The sequence below is a fragment of the Ochotona princeps genome, chromosome 9, assembly GCF_030435755.1.
Source record: "Ochotona princeps isolate mOchPri1 chromosome 9, mOchPri1.hap1, whole genome shotgun sequence".
Lineage (NCBI taxonomy): Eukaryota > Metazoa > Chordata > Mammalia > Lagomorpha > Ochotonidae > Ochotona > Ochotona princeps.
The window spans coordinates 53,469,189-53,491,259 of record NC_080840.1 but is presented as its reverse complement, the minus strand read 5'-3'; the positions used below and the strand labels follow the sequence as shown (position 1 = coordinate 53,491,259).

Genomic DNA, 22,071 nt, shown 5'->3' with positions numbered 1-22,071 from the left:
TTAACATAAGCATATGCCACAAAAGTTGAAAACCTAGAAGAAATGGACACATTCTTTTTTTTTAAGATTTATTTATGTTTATTTTATGTTTATTGGAAAGGCAGATATGCAGAGAAGAGAGAGAGAGAGGAAGATCTCCCATTCATTGACTCACCCCCCCCCCCCAATCAATGTGGCTGCAACAGCCAGAGCTGTGCCAAACTGAAGCCAGGATCCCGGATCCTCTTCCAGTTCTCCCATGTGGGTGCAGGGACCCAAAGCTTAGGGCCGTCCTCAACTGCTTTCCCAGGCCACAAGCAGGGAGCTGGATGGGAAGTGGGGCTGCAGTATTCAAACTGGCACTCATATGGGATCCCAGTGCATGCAAGGTGAGGACTTTAGCCACTAGGCTACTGTGCTGGGCCCTTGGTTCACTGTCCAGTTGGTCACCATGGAGCATATCTGAAGCCATGACCCAGGAGCCTCCTCAGGGTCTCCCACATGAGTACATGGTTTCAAGGCTTTGAGACATCCTCTACTGCTTTCCCAGGTCACAAGCAGGGAGCTGGAAAGGAAGTGGAGCAACCAGGACACAAACCAGCACCCATATGGGACCCTGGCACATGCAAGGCAAGGACATAGCCACTAGGCTTGCACGCTGGGCCTGAGATGAATTAATTTCTAAGCACACACAACTTAACCAAAATTGAATCATGTTCAGGCATAGAAAACCTGCATAGATCAATAGTGAGATCGAATCAATAATCAAGACTACCAACAAATTAAGCACAAGGTGGTTTCACTGATAATTCTACCAAGTAATTATTTTCAAAGTATTCCAAAGGCAATTTTTCCAAATCTTTCCAAAAAAAGAATGAAACCTCCCAAATTGATTGCTTGAGATTAACATTGCCCTAACACCAAAAAGCACACAATAGCAACAGTAACAAAAAGCCATCATTTAGTCCCCCGATGAACATAGAGATAATAATTTCAGCAATTTACTAGCAAGTAAAATCCAACAGCACTTTAGAAACATAATTTACCATGCTCAATTGGGATTATTCCAAAGATTCAGATATAACTCAGTATTCTCAAATTGATAAATAACACATCAACAGAATGAAGGATAATAGACTACACAATCATTTCAAAAGATACACAAAAGGCATTCTATAAAATTCAACATCCAATCATGATTAAAATTATGAAAAGTTTAGGTACAGAGAGATCATATTTGAATATAATAAAGGCCATAGATGACATAATAAATACTTTGTATGACAAACCCACAACCAACATCCTGATGAATGGGAAAAATCTGGAAGCATTTCCTCTATAAACAAACTGGGAAAGGATGTCCACGTCTACTACTTTTATCCAGTAATATACTGAAAGTCTTGGAGAAAATAGGCAAAAAAAGAAAAAAAGAAATAGGAAAAGAGGAAGTCCAATTCTTTTTTGCAAATGATAGGACTTCAAATACAGAAAATCCTAAAGACTCTACAATAAAACCATTATATCTGATAAGCACATTATGTTATGAAATCAATACATAAAGTCAGTAGCATTTTTGCTCAGAAAATATTTAACTCACTGGAAAATAAACCGAAAAAAGTCTCATTTATAACACTCCCAAAAAATGCTTAGGAGTACATTTAACCAGGAAACTTTACAGTGAAACAATAAAACATATAATGAAAAGTATAGAATATTGCTGAAAGTGGTTAGCACCATGGCATAGCCCATTAAGCCTCCAGCTACAGTTCCAGCATACCATATGGGTGCTATTTCAAGCCTCAGTGGCTCCACTTTGGATTCAACTCCATGTTAATGGGCTGAGAAGATAACCAAGGAAGGCCCAAGTCCTTGGGCTCCTGTATGTATGGGGGAGACCTGAAAGTGCTCCAGGCTCCTGGCTTCAGGCTGGCCCAGCTCCAACCATTGTGGATATTTGGGGAATGAACTAGGGGATCTAAGATCTTTCTCTGTATTTCTCCTTCTCTTTCTGCCTTTCAAGTAAAAATAAACAAAACCTTAAAAATGATTAAAGAAACTGAAGAATGAAAGAATAGAATATCATCTCATGTTTGTAGAATTATTAATATGGTTAAATGTCCATACTACCCCAAATAATTTACAGGTTCAGTGAACACAGTCAAAGTATCAATGACTTTCTCTACAAAACTAGAAAAAGTCTTGACATTTTTAGAGAATCACAGTGTATCCCAAATAGCAAAATCAATCCCCATCATAAGCAACAAAGCTGAAAATATCACAGTACCTTCTCTAAAAGCTTACCACAGAGCTGTAGTAACAAAAGCAGCATGATGCTATGATAAAAACAGACATATTGACAAATGGGACAGAATGGAGAGCCCAGAAATAAATTCACACAAATAGAGCCAGCTGATCATTGACAAAGACCCCAGAAACATACAATAAAAAAGGACAGCCTCAATAAACAATGCTAGGAAAATTGAATATCTATATGTAGAAGAATGTTGTTTAACACCACCTTATAAATACCACATATTAAAAATCAACTCAAAATGGCTCAAACATATACATGTAATACCTGAAAATATGAAACTTCTCAAAGAAAAGATGGAGAAAACACTTCAAGTCCTTGGTATTTAAGCAATGAGCTTTTTTGGAAAAGATCTAAAAAGCACAGACAAAGCCAAAGCAGATGATGGGATTATATCAGGTTAAAGAGCTTCTACACAGCAAATTAACAGAGGGAAGAGACAACCTACAAAAGAATCAAAATAAGCTCACAAACTAATCATCTGACAAAGGATTAATACCCAGAATATATAATGCAAGAATCTCAGAAAGCTAAATAATCCAATTTTAAAATAAGCAAATGATATATAGTCTCAAAAGAAATTAAAATAGCTAACACATTTTTGAAAAGGTGTTTGTGATCATTAGCCATTCAGAGAAATGCAAATCCAAACTACCATGATCTATCACTCCATGCTAGTTAGAGTGGCTAGTATCCAAAGGTCAAAACTTTCTAGTGCTAGTGAGGATGTTCAGAGCTGATATACTTGGCAGGAATGCCTATTAGAGCAGCCATTGGGAAGAGCCATTTGGCGGTTCCTCAAAAAACTGGAAGATCTACAAAATGATGTAGCAATTCCACTTCTGGATTTAGATTCAAAAAGGACAACAATACTTAAATATCAAAATATTCATTAAATCTCGCATTTACTGCAGCACTATTTCTAGTAGGTGTGATACTAATCACCCTAAAGGCCTGGAAATGCATGAATAAAAAAATACATGATAGGGGCCCAAGCTGTGATAGCCTAGCGGCTAAAGTCCTCACCTTGAATGCACCAGGATCGGATATGGGCACTGGTTCTAATCCCAGTGGCCCTGCTTCCCATCCAGCTCCCTGCTTGTGGCCTGGGAAAACAGTCGAGGATGGCCCAAAGCCTTGGAACCTTGCACCCATGTGGGAGACTTGGAAGAAGCTCCTGGCTCCTAGATCCTGACTTTGCATTGGCTCAGCTCCAGCCATTGTGGCCACTTGGGAAGTGAACCATCAGACGGAAGATCATCTTCTCTGTCTCTGCTCCTCCCTGTATATCTGCCTTTCCAATAAAAATAAATAAATCTTTTAAAAATGCATGATAGATATGCACAATGGAAGACATCACGGTACGTGAAATAAGTCAGACACACAAAGTCTCTCCTATGTGGAAGCTAAAATGTGTTTACCTGAATATAGAACAGTGATTGCTAGAGGTTAGGAATGGGTGGATAATAGGTATACCAAAATACAAGTTCTAGTGTTCAGCAGAGCAGTGGGGTGGCTATAGTCCACAATAATTATTTTATGATTTGGTAGAGAAAAGGAACCCAAAGAGTTAAAACATAAAACAACAGCAAGCAGATGGAAATGTTACCCAGATTTGATCATCACACATTGAATACATATAATGTGTTGTCACACTGTACTCTGTATATATATACATGTATATGAATAATTAAAATAATTTTTAAAAAACTTTCAGGAGATCATAGCTGACAACCAAATTTTCACTTTTCTACTTAGTGACCAAAGAAATTGAAATGTATGATCAAGTGACAAATGGGTAAAAACTAAGCAAAGAAACTGCTACAGATAAGAAAGATCATAGCAATGAGCTGAGACTTATTAAATAGAAATGTAGAATGGTCAGAGGATTCTGGTAATAAATTCATTTATTCAAGTCTTTATTGCTGGAGTCTAATCGGAAGAGTCTAAGGAGGATCATGGGACAATCCAAAAGCATATAACAATCTTGGGGCTGGCATGGTAACGTAGCAAACTAATCCTCTGCCTGCAGTGCTGGCATCCGCTATATGTGATGGTTTGTGTACCAGCTGTTTTACTTGTGATCCAACTCCTTGGGATCCATGGGAAAGCAGCAGAGGATGGTGTAAGTCCTTGGGTCCCTGCACCCATGTAAGGGCACAGAATAAGCTCCTGGCCCCTGGCTTCAGATCGGCTCAGCTCCAGCCATTGTAGTCCTTTGGAGTATGAACCAGCAGACAGAAGATCAATATCTCTGTCTTTCCTTCTCTCTGCAAACTTACCACTCAAATAAAATGTATGGCAATCTTATCCAGAAAATGAAAACAAAATGTTGCGTGTAAGAAGTGGGAAGATAAGAGGTTTGTAGGGAATGTGAGGTGTTGACTATTAGGAGTTTATGGCTGTTTACAAGTTTCATGGAAGAAATAGTTGAAACGCAGTGTTGGGTAGAGATCCTTGAGAATGATGCAATCAAGAATGGGCCAGCTTGGTACCAGAGTGTTCACAGAAGTTTTGAATCCGCTGGGTGGGGCTTTTCCCTTTGTTTCTCCCCTGACCCCAGATACAGGGGAAAATGATAATATTCGTGTGGAAACGATGGTATTACCTACTTTCACCCTGTAGCCCTTGACCCTTTGTACCCTAATCAACTAAGTAAGATTATTAAAAAATTTTAAAAAGAGATATCCTTCTCTCCCTTCCTCTATCTCTCTCCCTCTCTCCCTCCCTCCCTCCCCCTCTGCCTCTTTCTCTCTCTCTCCCTCTATCCCTCCCTCCATCCCTCCCTCCCTCTTTTGCTTTCTTCCCCTTTCAATCTCTCCCTCTCTCTTTCCTTTCCTTCTTCCCCACTCCCCCTCCCTTTATCTTCCTTCCCACCTCCTTCGCTCCCCTTCCCATCTTTCCCTCTCTTCCTCATTCCCATAATTCCTTCTCTCTCTCCTTCCCTCTCTCCTTCTCTCTCTCCTTTGTTCCCTCCCTCCCTCCTTTAATATAAACAAAATAAACTTTTTTAAAAACCTGCCACATGGGTCTATGATGGCTGCTGAAAGGTGCTGGGATGGGCTGATGCCTCCATAGAAGGGACCTGCCTGTTTGTAAGGGTGGGACAAGATACACAAAATGACCATGGCATCCCTGGTCCACACAGGTACAGCCATGCTATAAAGATATTTGCAATCTTGTTGAAGTACTGAGGTACTTTTTACAGAAAAGTATTTTATTTGTGATTTTAGAACAAAGTCACAGCTGTGCATAAAACCATTGCTCATACAGGACACATTTTATTCACTGCTGTAGCATTGGAAGCTTTGATTCTCCAAATGCCTGGCAGAAAACAGCTTGGCAGTTATACCCATAGGTGCTCAGTAGCAACTCACATGCTTTATTAATTATTTCTCAGTAAGAAAGAATATACCCATTAGTTTAACAAGTTTCTATTTCCTGTCATTAAATACAGCTCATGTGAAACTAATACAGAATATCACACTGTGTGTCACAGAGAATAGAATCTTAGGAATGAGTGTTTGAAACCAGTTGTCTTAGAGAAAAATCATTTTGGATTATAAATTTTGTTAGTCCCGAGATAATAACACATGAGACTCAAATAAATTCTGTGGTCCCAGTAGGTAGAGATCATTTTAATTGACAGTTATTATTGCAGCCTGGGGTGTTTTCAAAGGATTATCATTCACTCTTTGCAGCTATACATAATATATAGCTATAGTGATCTTTGAAGTGGGAATCGTACCCTTTGGTGACTAACCCTTCTCAGTAAAAATATTCATTCTGCTGTAAAAAAATTTGTTTACCTTATAATTATTTGTAAAAATAACTGGCAATGTGATTCCCATTTTTGAGGATGCTTCCCTAGCCAGGAAAGACTGTTTTGTTCTGAGCACTTGTAAAGTTTTCCATAGTTCTCATCACTATTATAGAAATGTGCACAATTGGAGCAGGAACTGCAATCAACCATTTAGAAAGCTAGGAAAATTCCACAATTTAGAAAGACTGTTTGGGACTCAATTTCATATCATTCTCATCAATCTGCTATACAAAGAAATGAGGGTGGAGCTGTCCTAGCAGTCACTTTTTAATTTAAACTTGGTCTCTTATGGCCTGATTTTGGGTGCATCCTAGATCACTCAATAGACTCAGTTTGCTGGGGTTGCCGTACAATGTTTCATAGATGTGTTAAGCTAGAAATTCAGGAGATTCCTGTACAGATTGCTGGCTCTGGCAAATCCCTGATGTGCTTTTCCCTTAGTTTCCTGGGACAGAATAAAAGTAGCAGGAAAATGATAGATGGTCCAGTGGAAGGAAACATCAGAGGGCCAGGTGTAGTGACTGTAACCAAACCCACATCCCTCTTGATCAACCAGAGTCCCTGCTGGCACAAGGAAGATCAGGCACTGACACAAAGCTTCAGCGGGCTCTGAATCCGTACCTTAGAACCTTGAGAACTCATTTAGTACATGGAAATCCTATCACCTGTAGTGCAACTTCAATAACTTCTTAAGGAAGGAAAGAAAACACCAATAGACAGTCTTTAGGGCTTGATTAATGCTCCTCTTTGCTTTGGAGCAACCCCAATGCTGCGGAGAGTTGACCAAGCTTCCAGCCAGCTCATTGGATTTCTAGAATGTTTTCCATTTTTAAGTAGTTTTTTTTAAAAAAAGAATATATGGATGATCAATTACTTGTTAAATGCTTATTAAGTTACAAGTTTATATAGGGTTGGAAAAGGGGCAGGCAGAAGGGCGGTCCTGACAGTACTTTCGCCCAACACTACATTGCGACAGGCTAGTGGATATGTCTATCTTTTTGAATCCACCAGTGAAATTAAAGATCAGGAAGCACAGGAAGCTGTGTTTCAGCACAAACTCCTCACATGCTGAAAAGCAGGATGAATGATACATTTGACTTCCTAGAGTTGCGTACCAAGGAAGTCCTAGCACAGCTCATCAAAGAGGCAGAGAAGAGAAACCAAGGTGTAGCCCATTGCTCTGGCTGCATGTCGAGTGAATAGGCCATGTTGGGGTCTCAGTTAGACAAGACTCCTGCCAGGGATCCCCCGGGGACACGGTGTGTCATGTGCCTATGGCCTCCCACATGGGCTAGGCAGGCAGGGATCCAGGGACGATCTCCCACAATGAACAATGAAAGCAAAACGAATATCCTGAGCCCAGCATGACCCTAAGCATATTCACTTCCCTCTGGGACCAAAAAGTATTTGTTGGGGCAATTCAAGGCATTTTTTAATGGGGTGGCTAGATAGCTCAGCCTTTAAATCATTTAAAGATGCTATTATATGTCTTTCAATAGCATTTAAACCATTAAACATTAATTTCTTTTAGGAAAGATAAAATATGAAAGCAGAGCCTTTTAGCTACCTGTAAGGCTAAGAAAAATTGCTAAGGATCTCTTGAGTAAAAATAAAAAAAAGTTTACAATCATGCACCAAATAACAATTTCCCACTCATACAATGTGTTCCAGTGCAGGCATTTGGCCTGGTAATTACAATGCCTGTTAAGATGCCCACGCCCCAAGTAGGAGTGCCTAGGTAGAGCCCTGGCTTCCACTCCCTGGCTTCAGCTGATTCTAGCTTCCTGCTAATGCAGACATGAGAAGCTGCAATGTTACAGTCAGGTCCCTACCATCCTTGTGGGAGAACTAGGTTGTGTTCTGGCTCCAGTAGTCCAGCCCAACAAGTGATGTCATCCATTTAACAAACCACCACCACCCTTAAATAATTTTTTTTATTTTTATCCTATTCATAATTTGTTTATTTTCATATTATGAAAAACATGAACTTTGAGAAGCCCTCCTATAAGCATGGATGCCAAAGTTCTTTTTCAGGGCCAAATTAAGCTGAATTTTAATCCAATGTTCTATAAGCATTTTAAATTCCCCTTCCACAACAATGATCTCAAAATCAAAATACAGCCAGATGCATTCACTTTAATTAGCTGAACTTGTCTTCCCCTGGCACTCTGGGCACTAGCATGCAGAGATGGCTCTGTCCAGCTGTGGGTACTTCAGCTGCCTCTGGAGGATTGCAGTTTCTTCCCCTTTTCCTTTTTATGAGTCTCTCGTGCTAGCCAATGGCGAGGGCGCTATCTCGCCACAAAGAAGGAGGTATGAACTACAGATGCAGCAAAAAGAGGACATGCAGTGGAATGCGGAGAGTGGGGGAGCAGCTGATGCTGTTTACATGATGTCACTTTGGGCCCTTGAATTCTCAAGAGTGAATTTGGGTTCACATTGCAAGGTCAAATGCTGACCTTGTACTGACCAGTAACAACGTCAGCAACTGCTGAGCACTCTGAGGCTCTGTTTTCTCATTTTAGAAATGATGATAACTTAGGATTATTTACCAAGTCATGAGTATAATATACATAAAACGTGGTTCCTGGGAAGTACTCCATAGATGTAAGTACATGTTGCTATTATTCAATTGTTGAAGTCTGTTCAAGCAGTGGTAATTAGTACTGCTGTTATTACTTGGTGATATTATACTTTTAATTCATTATAATATTCACTTAGCAGTTTTTATTTAGTGAAAAAGATCATTTTTCCGACATGTGGTATTTTTAGACATGTCAGTCTTTGTGAGCCATCTTTCACAGATGTATGAGATGTTTATATTACCTGATGTTGTCACCGTCTTAGTCGAATTTTCATCATCTCTATCACTTCAAATCCAGGATCCTCATCAAAGATCTTCAGAAAACACTGGAAAAGGAAAGCAGTTTGAGAACCCAGAGAAATCGCAGATCCCTCTCAGCCTATAACTATGAGGTGTACCACTCCTTAGAAGAGGTATGTAATTGAAGGAGCTCCCAGAATTTTCGTCTTCTGAGTGTATTTTTTTCTGCTAGGTCTAAAGATTTGGAGACGTGTAAAGACGCAGACTTACAGGTCTCACAGGACCCAAACCTTCAGTTCACTCATCTTTTTCATTTTTTTTCTTTGGATAGAGTGCTTCTTTTCTTTTACTTAGATTTGAAAGGCAGAGAGAAGGATCTTTAATGGACTGATTTACTCCCCATATGTTCACCACCAAAAAGGCTATTCCAAGTCAAAGCCAAGAGTATGGAATTCAATCAGAATCTCCAGCAAGGCTAACAGGGATCCCAGTACTTAAGCCATCACCTGCTACCTCTCAGGGTACACATTAACAGAGCTGCAACTCAACCTAGTCAATTTGTTTGTGATGTGTGTATCTCAAGGCATAGCTTCAGTACTGTACCAAATGCCCAACTTACTCCCAATTAAGTCTTTTCTTTCTATGTACAAAATACAAAAAAGCAGTTCAATTCCACTTATTTTATCCAATCTACCCCTGAAAGTGCAGTGGAAGAGGAAGTTGCTGTTTCCATGAACAATAAAGGCATTAATGGAAACACGGGGGAGAAGTAAAATGGCCCAGAATTTGAGGGAAATACTTTGATGTAGGGCAGCCTTTGATGCTTGTCCACACCCTCTCTAAAGTTGAGGCCTCCAAAAGTCCAAACTGCACCTGTGGTACCTCTGAACCTTTTAACATGCATTAATTAAGCCTACTGGAAAATCCACAGCAATCTCATCTTCACTGTCATATCCTTGACTGTTCATTGAAGCAAATTATTTTTCAAATCTCTGGTTAAGCAAGAAGGCATGTGTTTTCTATTCTTTCCAATTAAATGTAACCCATCACTAGCACAGCCTATGTTCCCACAGCACATGGATGTGTTACTTATCATAGTGCTTAATTATGTGATTATGTGATTATGTAGTTAATACTTTCTCCAGTAAACTGCAACTTGCATTTCTTTCTTGTCCACCACTATATGTATAGAGTGGCAGTATATGTACAGATAAACAAAATGAATTTGTACAAAATGAATATGTACATTTTCCATGCTTCTTCCTAATGTCAAAGAAATGCCAGCTATAAAAGTAATAAGATTCCATTGTATTCTTAAGAATATTTTTGGTTCTCCTGATGACAATTCTCCTTTTAAAATGACATCCATACTTTTCAGAAACTTGCAATTAGAACCAAAAGGGAAATTTTAGCTAATTTGGTACAAGGAAGTACTATTAATGTGCACTAGTAAAAAGCTGGATTTTTAAAATGTAATAAAGCATATACAGATGTAAACACATATACAAGAGTTTTGAAAAGTTCATAAAAAATATACTTACAAGGTAATGACAGGGCTAGCACTGTGGTATACTGGATAAAGCCACTACCTACAATTCCAGCATCCTATATGGGACTGATTCGTGCCTTGTCTGCTCCACTTCCAATGTAGCGCCCCATTAATGACCTAGGAAAGCAGCAAAGGATGGTGTGAGTGCTTGGGGCCCCTGCTACCCCCAGTGGGACATGAGATGAAGCTCCCGCCTTTGGCCAGGCCCAGTCAGCCACATGGGATTAAACCAGGAGAGGAATCTCTTTCTCCACCTCGCTCTCTTCTTCTTCTTCTTTGCCTCCTCCCTGTGTCTCTGTAACTGATTTTAAAAAGTATCGTAAAAAAAAAAAAAGGTGATGAGATTTTCCCATGAACTTTTCGAATGTTTCTTGTGTGTGTGTGTGTGTGTGCTACTCATCAGATTAAATAAAATAGAAAGAAAAGAAAATACAGGTTCTTCCCTAAGTATATTTATTTGTTTTTTCAGCACATATCATTTCATATCATGGAACATTGGGACATTTTTGTGTTCTTTATTTCTTACAGGGCTTTTGAGTCTAAAATATCACCCATTTTTGTATGCACCTTAGTCATCCACCCCCAAAATACCTTCTCTCAAGGATAAATAAGATTGTGTGAATGAATCAATGTGAACACATCACTATCAGTGAGGAGATTATTCAGCATATGCCGTCCAATTTGTGACTCAGAAGAATAACCTTTAAATGCAAAACATAATACCTCTTACCTCTTTCTTAGTATCTTCTAGTTAATGGAAAAATTTACAATATATGGGGCTTTAAAAATGCTTTCAAGTCATTTAGGTAGTCTTTCTGAAGGTGATTTGTTTCTTTTCCTGTTAAATACTTGCGGGAAAATGAAAATAAATTTTGATCTTGAGAAAGAAACCAAAGCATTTCAGTTAATTTTCTATAAAACTCTGCCATCAGTGTATTAATGGGACATGATAGTAAAAGGCTTGCTTTAGAAAGGGAACAGTGGAAAAGCATAAGCCACCCTCTGTAAAAGGAGAAGAAACTGTAATGTTAAGTGTCTCAAAAATAAAAATGGAACACTGATTTTTGTGTTCCATTTTTTACCCCATATATACTCTGAACCCCAAACCCCATTGCTTATCTGTTTCCTTTTGCTCTCTAAAATTTCCATTAGTATGAGACAGTCTGATATGCACGGTTCTTTATTTATTTGCTTTTAGATTCAAGATTGGATGCATCAGCTGAATAAAACTTACACAGGCTTTATTCACATGTTCTCTATTGGAAGATCATACGAGGGGAGATCTCTTTTTATCTTAAAGGTAAAAATAGCAAATTTTTAATTAAATATAAGCTGGTTACAAAACATTTATCTTTTTCAACTGTAATTTATGGCAAAAAGAAAGAAGGTAATCTTTCCTAGATTCTAATACATCATCAGATAGTGGTTTTTTTTTTTTAGAACCCCTAATTTTTTTGAACCACATTTAATTTTTACCGAAGCTTATTCCAGTTAATACTGGTATTAGCATATTCCTAGTTACTGTTGTAAATCATGTAAGAGCTGGTAACCTGCAATGAACAAAATAATTTTTAAATGTGTGAAAATTAGGCATTGTTCTCAGTGCCTGAATCTGCCTTCTTTTCTAACCTTAGAACACTTCCCGTCCTTTCTCACCCAGATTCTTAAAAAGGTTTACCTATAGTCACTGTCTCTACCTCCTCCCTTCCCACTCAAACCTGGTCTCACTGCTCTGGCTCCCACAGCTCCTCCAGGGCTTCTCTCGCCCACATCAGTGATGACTCCAGCTTCATCTTCATCCAGCTAGTGATGTCTTGTCTGACCATTCTCCCTAGTTCATTCACTGGCTTCTCCTGCCTTATCCGTTCATTATGGTGTGATAATCTGCAGGCTTCCACCTTCAGCTCTGCCATCACTACCTAAATAAGCTCGTCTGCCTCATGGTTTTGACACATTACTAGTTGCAGACTGGCAAAAGTACATCCAACTTAGAATGGCATCGCTATCCTCCATATTCAGAAACATGAGTTTCATCCTGAATTGCTCCCCATTATTTCATCCACTTATTTTAAATTTACCACCAATGGAGAACAATACTTTATTCTAAATATCTTTTGTTCTATCTCAGTACACTTCTCTCACCCACACAACTGTTGTTCTAACTTAATCCCTGTTATCTATTTTGCCAAACTATTACATCTATTGCCAAACTACTATAACAATAAGATCAGTCCTAAGCTATCTTTTGATCCTGTCATTCATTGACCCTAGCATCCTCTACCGTGCTGTCAATGGGAGCTCTCTAGCATGACATTCACAAGCATGGATTCACACACAGAAGTCTCCTGGAGAACATAGGATCAACCTTCATCTCATTTAGTATTCATGGACTTCATGTGTTCTCTGGCTGCATGTTCAGTTTCATCTGCCATTTCTTACACATGCTATAGAAGTGGTCCCTAAATATGGTGTGCTAAGATTTCCCTCCAAGCTCAAAGTGGCTTCTTTCAACTTACCTGCCAAGCAAACTTTATGTCTTGTTCAATGCCCAAATGTTCCTTTTCTGGGAAACCATCTTCTATTCCCCAAGTGAGCATTCTACCTTATGTTCCATGGGAACTTACAGATACTGTTGATTGATTTACACACGTTTGCCCTCCCCGCTAGCACAGAAGTTACATGTCTTTCCACATGGGAATCTGCAGTGCTGGCCACAGCATCTGATCTTATAAATTTCCTGAAGCATTAGTGGAGTGAATTAGTGATGAATGAAAATTAGATCCCCATGAGTATAACACCAAGAACTTCCTTTTGATTTTTGGGTTGAAAGGGAGATCAAACATAATACTATTAAAATCAATTGCAAGGGAAAATCTGTCATTTGATTCTACAAATCAAGTTGGTTTATGGGAGGTATTCAAAAAAATGAAAAAATATGTATGGATTTCAAAATGTTGTGCGCTAAAACAAACTTTTCTTCTCTCTCCTTGTTAAAGTATCCTTGTGTTTGTCCATTTTTATAGTGTAATAAAAATTGACTCTATTCATCTATTAAAATACAGCTATTTCTTTAAGAAATATTTCTTGGGAACATTTAAGAAAAAATTATCTGGGGTAGATAAATAGGGAGAGAGAGAAAAAATGAGCTTTTTACTTCACAGTCACAGACAATACTAAACTGGAGAAACAACCAGACTTAAACATTGCCCTTGGCCTTGTATATTTTCTAGTTCTTTGATTATAGTTAGGGCAATAAATTTACTATTTCTGCATGGACAAGCCTGGTATTCCAACATAGATAGAAAATCTCTTTATCTTTTTTTTGTGTGTTACTTAATGAGCCAAACTATAGTGAAGAATTATGCTGAAACCTTATTAAATTACACTGGTCAGTGAATCAAAAAATAAAAGCCTGAGTTAGTTACTGAGAATGCTCTTATTTTCAGCTGGGCAGAAGATCACAAGCTTACAAAAGAGCTGTTTGGATAGACTGTGGTATTCATGCAAGAGAATGGATTGGCCCTGCCTTTTGCCAGTGGTTTGTAAAAGAAGTAAGTTAAACCCTTCACACACTGTCCAATTCAGACAATTGGTGGATCTGTGTGTTTTTATTGTGCTTGAAGAGCAAAGTGGGAATTTGAAACCAGTGATAACCTTATCACTAGTTGTCTTGGGTTGCTTGCATGGTGACAGAGGCCTTTCCTAGCCCTGTATTAGTTTATCTCCTCTGCCTTTGGGAGTTGGAATTCCCAGACATTACTGAAGGGAAAAAGACTGAATCAAGCCTCTATGAGTTTGTGACAAATTAGGAACCAGTGATAGCAACAGATATATAGCGAAAGATGAAAAATTCAATTTGTGGTATTCCAAAGCAATGTCCTATTTTACATCCAGCTCAGAAAGTTCTGCATTGTTTGACTTTCACCTCAAAATGATCTCACATGTGCTGTGAAGATAAAGAGATGAACAGACAATGATGCTCTGTCCTGCAGGTCTATGGTTGAGAAGCCAAACAACCTTTAGAATCTGTGGATTTGATATGCTCAGCTTCATCTGGTTTTTTTGGTAACCCTCGTTGCTGATGACTCAATGTGAGTTATCATTTTCCACATGCTTTATTTGAATCCTAAGCCCCTGAGGTAGTATATTGAGTGGGTCCCTTTCCCAGCTCTGGGCCAACCATATAGATCAAGACCTAAATATGTTCTGATATTGTTTTATTCTTTCGCAAGAATATAGTGAGTTATGTGGGGTTTTTATTTTTACTTTAAAAGCCAGCTACCAGTACGGGTATTGAAAGGAAGAAGTCTGATGAGATTATGGTTCTTTACCAGAAAATAACCCAACAAATTTTACTCCCTGCACTTAAAGAAAATCTTATAGATGCAAAAAATTTCTGAATGTATTTCAGTTATATCTCACTATGTTTTTATGGGGGAATTATGTGCTCTAGTGATATTTGTGGCTCTGAGAATTCTCCTAAATCTTCAAAAATATTCTTCAGAAAAGTCAAGAATGCACCAAATATGAAAAATCTGACTTTCTACCACTACCAAACCCACAAAGCCATCCTTAATTTTACAGATATCATGTAAGAAAAATTTCCAACAATCCCTGTTCAGTTGATTGAGCTATTTATATACTTCTAAGATGCCATTTCATCCTGCTAAGGTAAATACAAAAGCTAATAAGAATGGCTAACTCTATTAACTTACTAACTTTCACATATTTATTGGATACACAGCATATTATGTGCTGTTTCAGAATTGAGGGGGAACACAGAAATTATCAAGAACAGAGCATCTATTATTTGTAGCTGCTGATCCCATGCGTTACTGAAGGACATCAGAAAGTATCTCCAATGCAGAAAACCTCTTCTCAACATCTAGATCTCCCAACTCCAAGAACAGAGACTCCAACTGATTTGTTCACTGCCAAATCTCCAGTACTTAGAAAAATAACCTGGCATATTTGTGAATGAATAGAAATGATGAGACTCCTGTGGGAATGGTGTAGAAAGATTTCTGTAAAACCAATTGCCAAAACATCTCCCTGGATGTGAGTGCCAGCACCTGGGCTTCTGCCGAGTACAGCCTGCACAGCCCTCTAACTCAAGTTAAATTTCCAATGAACACAGAACACAGGGTGGCTGTGTGGTCAGGAGGAGGCATGGACAGTCAGTGTCATTGAGAGCAGTTGCTTTGGGAGCAAGAACAAGAAACATCAGTTAAGAGTAGGCTTCATTTCTGCAAAGATGAGTGAGGAGAGGATTTGAACTTCTCCTCCTCCTCCTTCAGCAGTGTTGCCACATATGCAGCAAAGTTTGGCATTTTCTGAGCTTCGCCTATCCTCACCCAATTTTCTTCACTCTCACTGGTGATGGCTGCCAATTGTGCCTCCACTTTACCACTTCCATTTTCCATCTCAGCATAGCAACCAGAAATGCAATAAAAGAGATCACTCACCCCAGTGAGGGTGATCTGGTAGTAGTAACTGGAGCACGTCAATATCCCCATGCTTTGTGGATTATATGTTAGTAAAAATATGTCTTCATTGGATCAGCATTTGGCATAGCAGTTAAGACACGTTTTAAGATGTCCACATCCCATCCAAGAGTGCCTAGTTCAAGTCCCAGCTCCACCATTTGTGATTCAGATTCCTGTTGATGCACAAACCATGTGCTAAACAAGCCATGTAGATGCTGGCCAAACTATCTGGATCCCTACCACCTATGGTGGGAGACGTGAGTTGAGTTCTGAGGTCCTGGCTGAAGCCTGATCCAGACCAGGTTGTTCCAACAAGCATATGGAAGAACTTTTGTCTCTCCCTTCTCTCTCTCCTCTTTTCTCTTTTTTGCCCATTTCCTTTTTCTCTCTATCACTAGGCTCTCTCCCATTTCTGCCTACCCATGCTTTTTTTTCTTGGTACATTTGCTCTCTTGTTGACATATGAAAATCATGTGAGGATCAGGCATTGTAACATAGTTAAGCTGATGCTTTCAACACCTGCATCCAAAATTGGAGTACCTGAGTTCAAGTCTCCGTTCTACTTTTAAGTCATCTTCCTAATAATGCACACAGTGCAAAACTGGAGATTATGACTCAAGTATTTGTGTCTTGGTCCCCATATAAGAGATCTGGATTATGTTTTGTTTTGGGCTCCTGGCTTCAACATGATCCAGTCATGGCTTCATGGCCGTCTGGGGAGCAACCCAGCAGACAGAAGATTAATTTTTTTAAAAAGCCTCAATTTCTTCCTTTTAAAAATATTTACTTATTTTTACTAGAAAGGCACATCAGATATATGAAAAAGAGAGACAGAGGGCAAGATCTTCCATCTTCTGGCTCACTCCACAAGGGATCACAACTGCTGGAGGTGAGCTGATTTCAAACCAAGAGCCAGGAGCTTCTTCTGGGTCTCTCGGGCAGATGCAGGATCCCAAAGCTGTGGGCCATCCTCTACTGCTGTAAGCAGAGAACTGTATAGGAAGTGAAACAGCGAGACAAGAATCAGAACCCACATGGAATCTTGGCAATTGCAAGGTGAGGATTTAACCTTTCAGCTGTCTTTCCTGGCACAGAAGATGAATATCTTTCCATCTCAAATAAATTAAAATACCTTTTTAATCACTTAAGGTAATGTCCCCCACACCCATTTTTTTTTATTTTAACACATTTTATTTTGTTTTATGATATAGTTCCATAGGTTCTGGTGTTACCGATGCCTTTCCCCAAGATCCATCCCCATGCCCCAGCATTAATTTCCCCTCTAGTTTTACAATGAATGTCCTCATTGAACAGTCACAAGTCCATCATGCAGTTGTTGAAGTGTTTGCCAACAATGCAGATATGGACATTGTCATGGCGTTCATCATCTTATTCTTAGGATAGTTTCAATTCCTTCACTGGGAATCCATCTCTGGTCTGTATGTATGGAGACATCCAGCACGTTGTCTCCTTATCTGAACATATTAGTCTCCACTACACTTCTATTATATAGTCCCTAACTTACAAAATCAGCATTCACAGTCCTCATCGGGGTGAAAATAGTAAGTTTTCATCAACATGAAGTTAACAGACATGCTACTAAAATAAAAATGCAGCACAAGAGTGGTGAAAACAGGAATCAAAAACCTTCTTGTAGGAATAGATGCCAGTGCATGGCTCTTATAGTGCTGGAGGAATTACAATTAATAACTAGAACTCAATATTCATAATATGTAGCAAAATATTGTTGAAATGGGTGTTTACAACCCCAAGTGTTTACAAACAGTCCCTCTCTTATGGATGATCAATTAATGAACCACAAGAACTTATTGGGACAAATAACTAAAAAGTGTGAAAAGATAAGATTTACAGCAAAAATAATTGTATTTGACACTACGAAACTGCACATTGAAACACTAAAGAGCCATTCCATACATGAGAAAAACAACGCCTAGCCACATTGGCATTGAGAATTTTGATGACTATCTCAGAGTAAATATGTGGTGTCTGACTTTTTGGTATTGGCTCATTTCCCTTAGCATAATGGTCTCCAATTTGGCCCATCTAACTGCAAACGATTGTATTTCATTCTTTTTAACAGCTGAGTAGTACTACATAGAATAGATGAACCACAGTTTCTTTATCCAGTCCTCTGTCGATGAACGTCTAAGTTGTTTCCAAGCTTTTGCAATTGTTGATTGTGCTGCAATGAACACGGGGTGCATGTTGCTTTCTCATGCATCAGATCCTTTGGATGTGTTCCAAGAAGTGCAATTGTTGAGTCATATGGTGGATGAATTCTCAATTGTCTGAATATTCTCCATACTGACTTCCACAGTGGCTGCACCAGTCTGCATTCCCACCAGCAGTGAGTTAAGGTTCCTTTTTCCCCACATCCTTGCCAGTAGGTATTTTTGGTAGTTTTCTCTATATGGGCCATCGTTACTGGAGTTAAGTGGAACCTCAGTATTGTTCTTTATTTGAATTTCAGTTTTTTGCTAGGGAGTTAGAGCATTCTTTCATATGTCTGTTAGCCATTTGGATTTGTTCCTTTGAGAAGTGCCTGCTTCTTTCCATTGTCCATTGTTTCTTTTCTTGTTATGGTTACGTTGGAATTCTTTGTATATTCTGGATATTAGCCCCTTGTCCCCTGTGTAGTATGCAAGATTTTTTCCCATTCTATTGGTTGCTTTTTCACTTTGCTGATTGTTTCCTTTGCTGTGTAGATGCTTCTTAGTTTGATGTATTCCATTTGCTTATTTTGGTCTTGACTTCCTTTGCTTTTAGAGATTTTTCTAGGAAGTCTAACCCATAAAAAAATGAAATCTGTCTTTTGCAACAAAATGCGTGCACCTTGCAATTATCACGCTTAATGAAATAAACCAAAGCCGAAAGACAAGTATCATGTATTTGCTCTAATATATAGTAGTAATAACAGACAAAAGGTGCATAGGAAAGAAGCAAATATCTTGAGATTCAATTGTTGATTTTAGCCCTTGTTTATGCTCCTATGAAACAATATTTTATATACTTTTGAATATCATAATGAGTGTTGCATTAATCCTGTGATTATAGAGTGCACTAAAATTATATTTTTCTAAAAGATAAAGGAAAAATAAGAAAGGAAAGAAGGACAGGGATTAAGGAAGGGGAAAAGGGAGGACAGCATGGTTGTATTTTTGGAATTGTAACTATGAAATACATGAGATATATTCTCTTTACATTAATAAAAAATTTAAGTAAAAAAATCGACAGAAATGTGTAAGAACTCAACAGCACAATTAACCAATAGAATCTAATAGGTACTTATAGATCAATCAACCAAAATGGGCTACAATTTCTTTTCAAATGCCTATGGAACATCTACTAAGATGCACTATAGCTTAGAACCAAAAACTGACCTCAAATAATGTAACATAATTGAACTCCTGCAGTATGCTCTGTAACCATAATGAAATCAAATTAAAGAATGATAGCAGAAAGATAAAAAGAAAATTTCTGAATACCTGGATGTTAAATACACATATAAATGATCCATGGGTCAGAGACAAAATCTCAAAAGAATTCAAAATGTGTATGGTACTGGATGAAAATGAAAGCAATGTATGTCAAAATTTTGGCGACATGGCTAAAGCAATGCTGAGAGGGACATTTGCATCAGTGAATGCATGCATTAGAAAAAAGGAAAATCTCAAAACAATAAGCTCTTCCAACAGGAGTCCAAAAAAAAGAATAAAATAATAAAGCCAAAGTGAGCTAGTGCCAAAGCAAGCAGAAAGAAGGAAATATTACAAATTGGGACAGAAATCACTTAAATTGAAAATAGAAGCACATTAATCAAAATAAATGAGACAAAACTTAAGTCTTTTTAAAAAATACATCTTTTAAAATGTATACAAAACTTCAGTAAGAGACAAAAAAAAAGACTTAAATGCAAATTTCTAGTATCAGCAACAAAACGGGAGTTGTCACCACAGATTGCAACTATCAAAAACATAATGAGAAAATACTATAAACATCTCTTCATGAATACATTAGACAGCTTTTGCAAAAGTGAACCAATTAACTGAAATACACAAGTCACTAGGAAATATAATTTAAATATACCTATAACTATTATGGTTAGTGAATCCATGGCATTAAAATTTATTTTTTAAAAAAAAGGAAATCTCAAGAGCAGGGCACGGTAGCCTAACGGCTGAAGTCCTCACACTGCATGTGCAGGATCCCATATTGGTGCCAGTTCGTATCCAGGCTGCCCCACTTCCTGTCCAGCGCCCTATTTGGGGCCTGGGAAAGCAGTCAAGGATGACTCAAAATCTTGGGACCCTGCACCCGCACGGGAGATCTTGAGGAGGCTCTGGGCTTTGGATCAGCTTGGTTCTGGTCTTTGCGACCACTTGGGGAGTGAGCAAGTGGATGGAGGTTCTTTATGTCTCTCCTTTTCTCTGTAAATCTGACTTTCCAAAATAAATAAATAACTCTTTAAAAAAAAAAATCTCAAGATTCAGAACATCCCATTGGTTGCACTGGAGAAGTTTACCAAATGTTTATGTAAGCATTTATACCAATTCTGCTTTATCTCTTTCATAAGTAAGAGGGAATATTTCCAATTAATTTTATGAAAACTGATAGCAAAACTAAACAGAAGCAACACAAAAATAAAATGTAGACCAATATCATTAATAAAAAAAGATGCAGCAATCCTTAGTCAATTAGCAAATCAAATTTTTTGCAAGTAATGAAAAAATCATGTATTCTGACAAAGCAAGGTTTATAAGGTTACTTCAAAAAGTCTGTGGGAAAAAAATTAAAAGGTGGCTATTTTGGTACAAAAAATAATTTGACATCCAGGAACAATTTTTTTCATGATAAACACTCTAGCAATCTTTTGAAGGACCACTGATGCTTAGGGCTGCGAGCCCAAGTCAATACTCAAAAGTTAATGAATGTAGTACTACATAAGCAGAGCTAAAAAGAAAAATCAAATGAACATATAACTGATACAGAGAAATTATTTGGCAAAATTTAACATAAATTCAAGAGTAAAACTCTCAGGAAAAGAGGAACAGAGGAGGACTTCCTCAACTTTGTAAAGGGTTTCTATAAAATCTATAGCAAGCACAATAATTAACATAATGCATCTGAATAGTTTCTGGCTAAGAACAAAAATAGGACAAGCATGTTCCTGTCATCTGTCCTGACCGACACAATGCTAGAAATTCTAATTGGTGCAGTTATGCAAAGGAAAAAAAAAAAAGAAAAAAGAAACGTAGAGACTGGGAAAACATAAAATAGAGAAAATGATCCCTATTTGTTAATGTCATGATGGCATAAAGATCCCAAGGATTATCTAGAATACATCTGTAGTGAATAAATTGAGTAAGGTCATGGGGTTCAAAATAAACAGAATCTACTGTGTTTCTGTAAACCAGCAAGCAACACATGAATGTTGAGCTGTAAAAACAGTGTCACACAGAGTTATTTAAAAAGGTGAGATGCTTAGGCATAAATCTAGTGATGATTCACAGAATTAGCATGCTAAAAATTATAAAATGCATGAAAGCAAGAAAATCTAGGTCAGTACAGAGACATTTACATGGATTGGAAGGCATTATATGGTAAAGACAGATTCTTCCCAAATCCATACTCAAGTTTAAGGCAATCCCTATCAGACATCTAGCAAGACTTCAGAACAATTCATTAGGTTATTCTAAAACTCATATGTAAAAGCAAAAGAACTAGAACTAAAATGACTTTGAATAAAGAACCATTAAGAGGAAAGAATTATTCTATTCAATTTCAAGACATACCATGTATCTGTAATAATCAAGAATGGGTAACATTAATAAATACAGTGATTGGACAGCCAAAAGAAGGAGTCTCAACCCAATTTTCACGCCTTTCAGAAAAATTGAATCAAACATATCAGGAACTTTCATCTCTCTATAGTTTTACAAGTGGGTAAATGGTAGGTGGTATCTCTGTTATTATCATGACACATACATCTAAATTTATCTGAAAATAAAAATTTTAAGAGACAAGTAATAGGCAGGCTCCACACTCCTGGTTTTCATTTTCTTTGGGAGAACTGCCTAC

General features: G+C 38.0%; 1 protein-coding gene across 1 annotated transcript in view; it reads left to right on the top strand.

The window, feature by feature from the left end:
- Positions 1-22,071, top strand: part of CPA6 (carboxypeptidase A6) — a 281,052-nt gene that overhangs the window by 196,724 nt on the left and 62,257 nt on the right. The window contains exons 4-6 of the mRNA XM_004588030.4: positions 8,996-9,110; positions 11,685-11,786; positions 13,933-14,037. Of these exons, the coding sequence (XP_004588087.2) occupies positions 8,996-9,110; positions 11,685-11,786; positions 13,933-14,037 (322 nt within the window). The remainder of the gene's footprint in view (positions 1-8,995; positions 9,111-11,684; positions 11,787-13,932; positions 14,038-22,071) is intronic.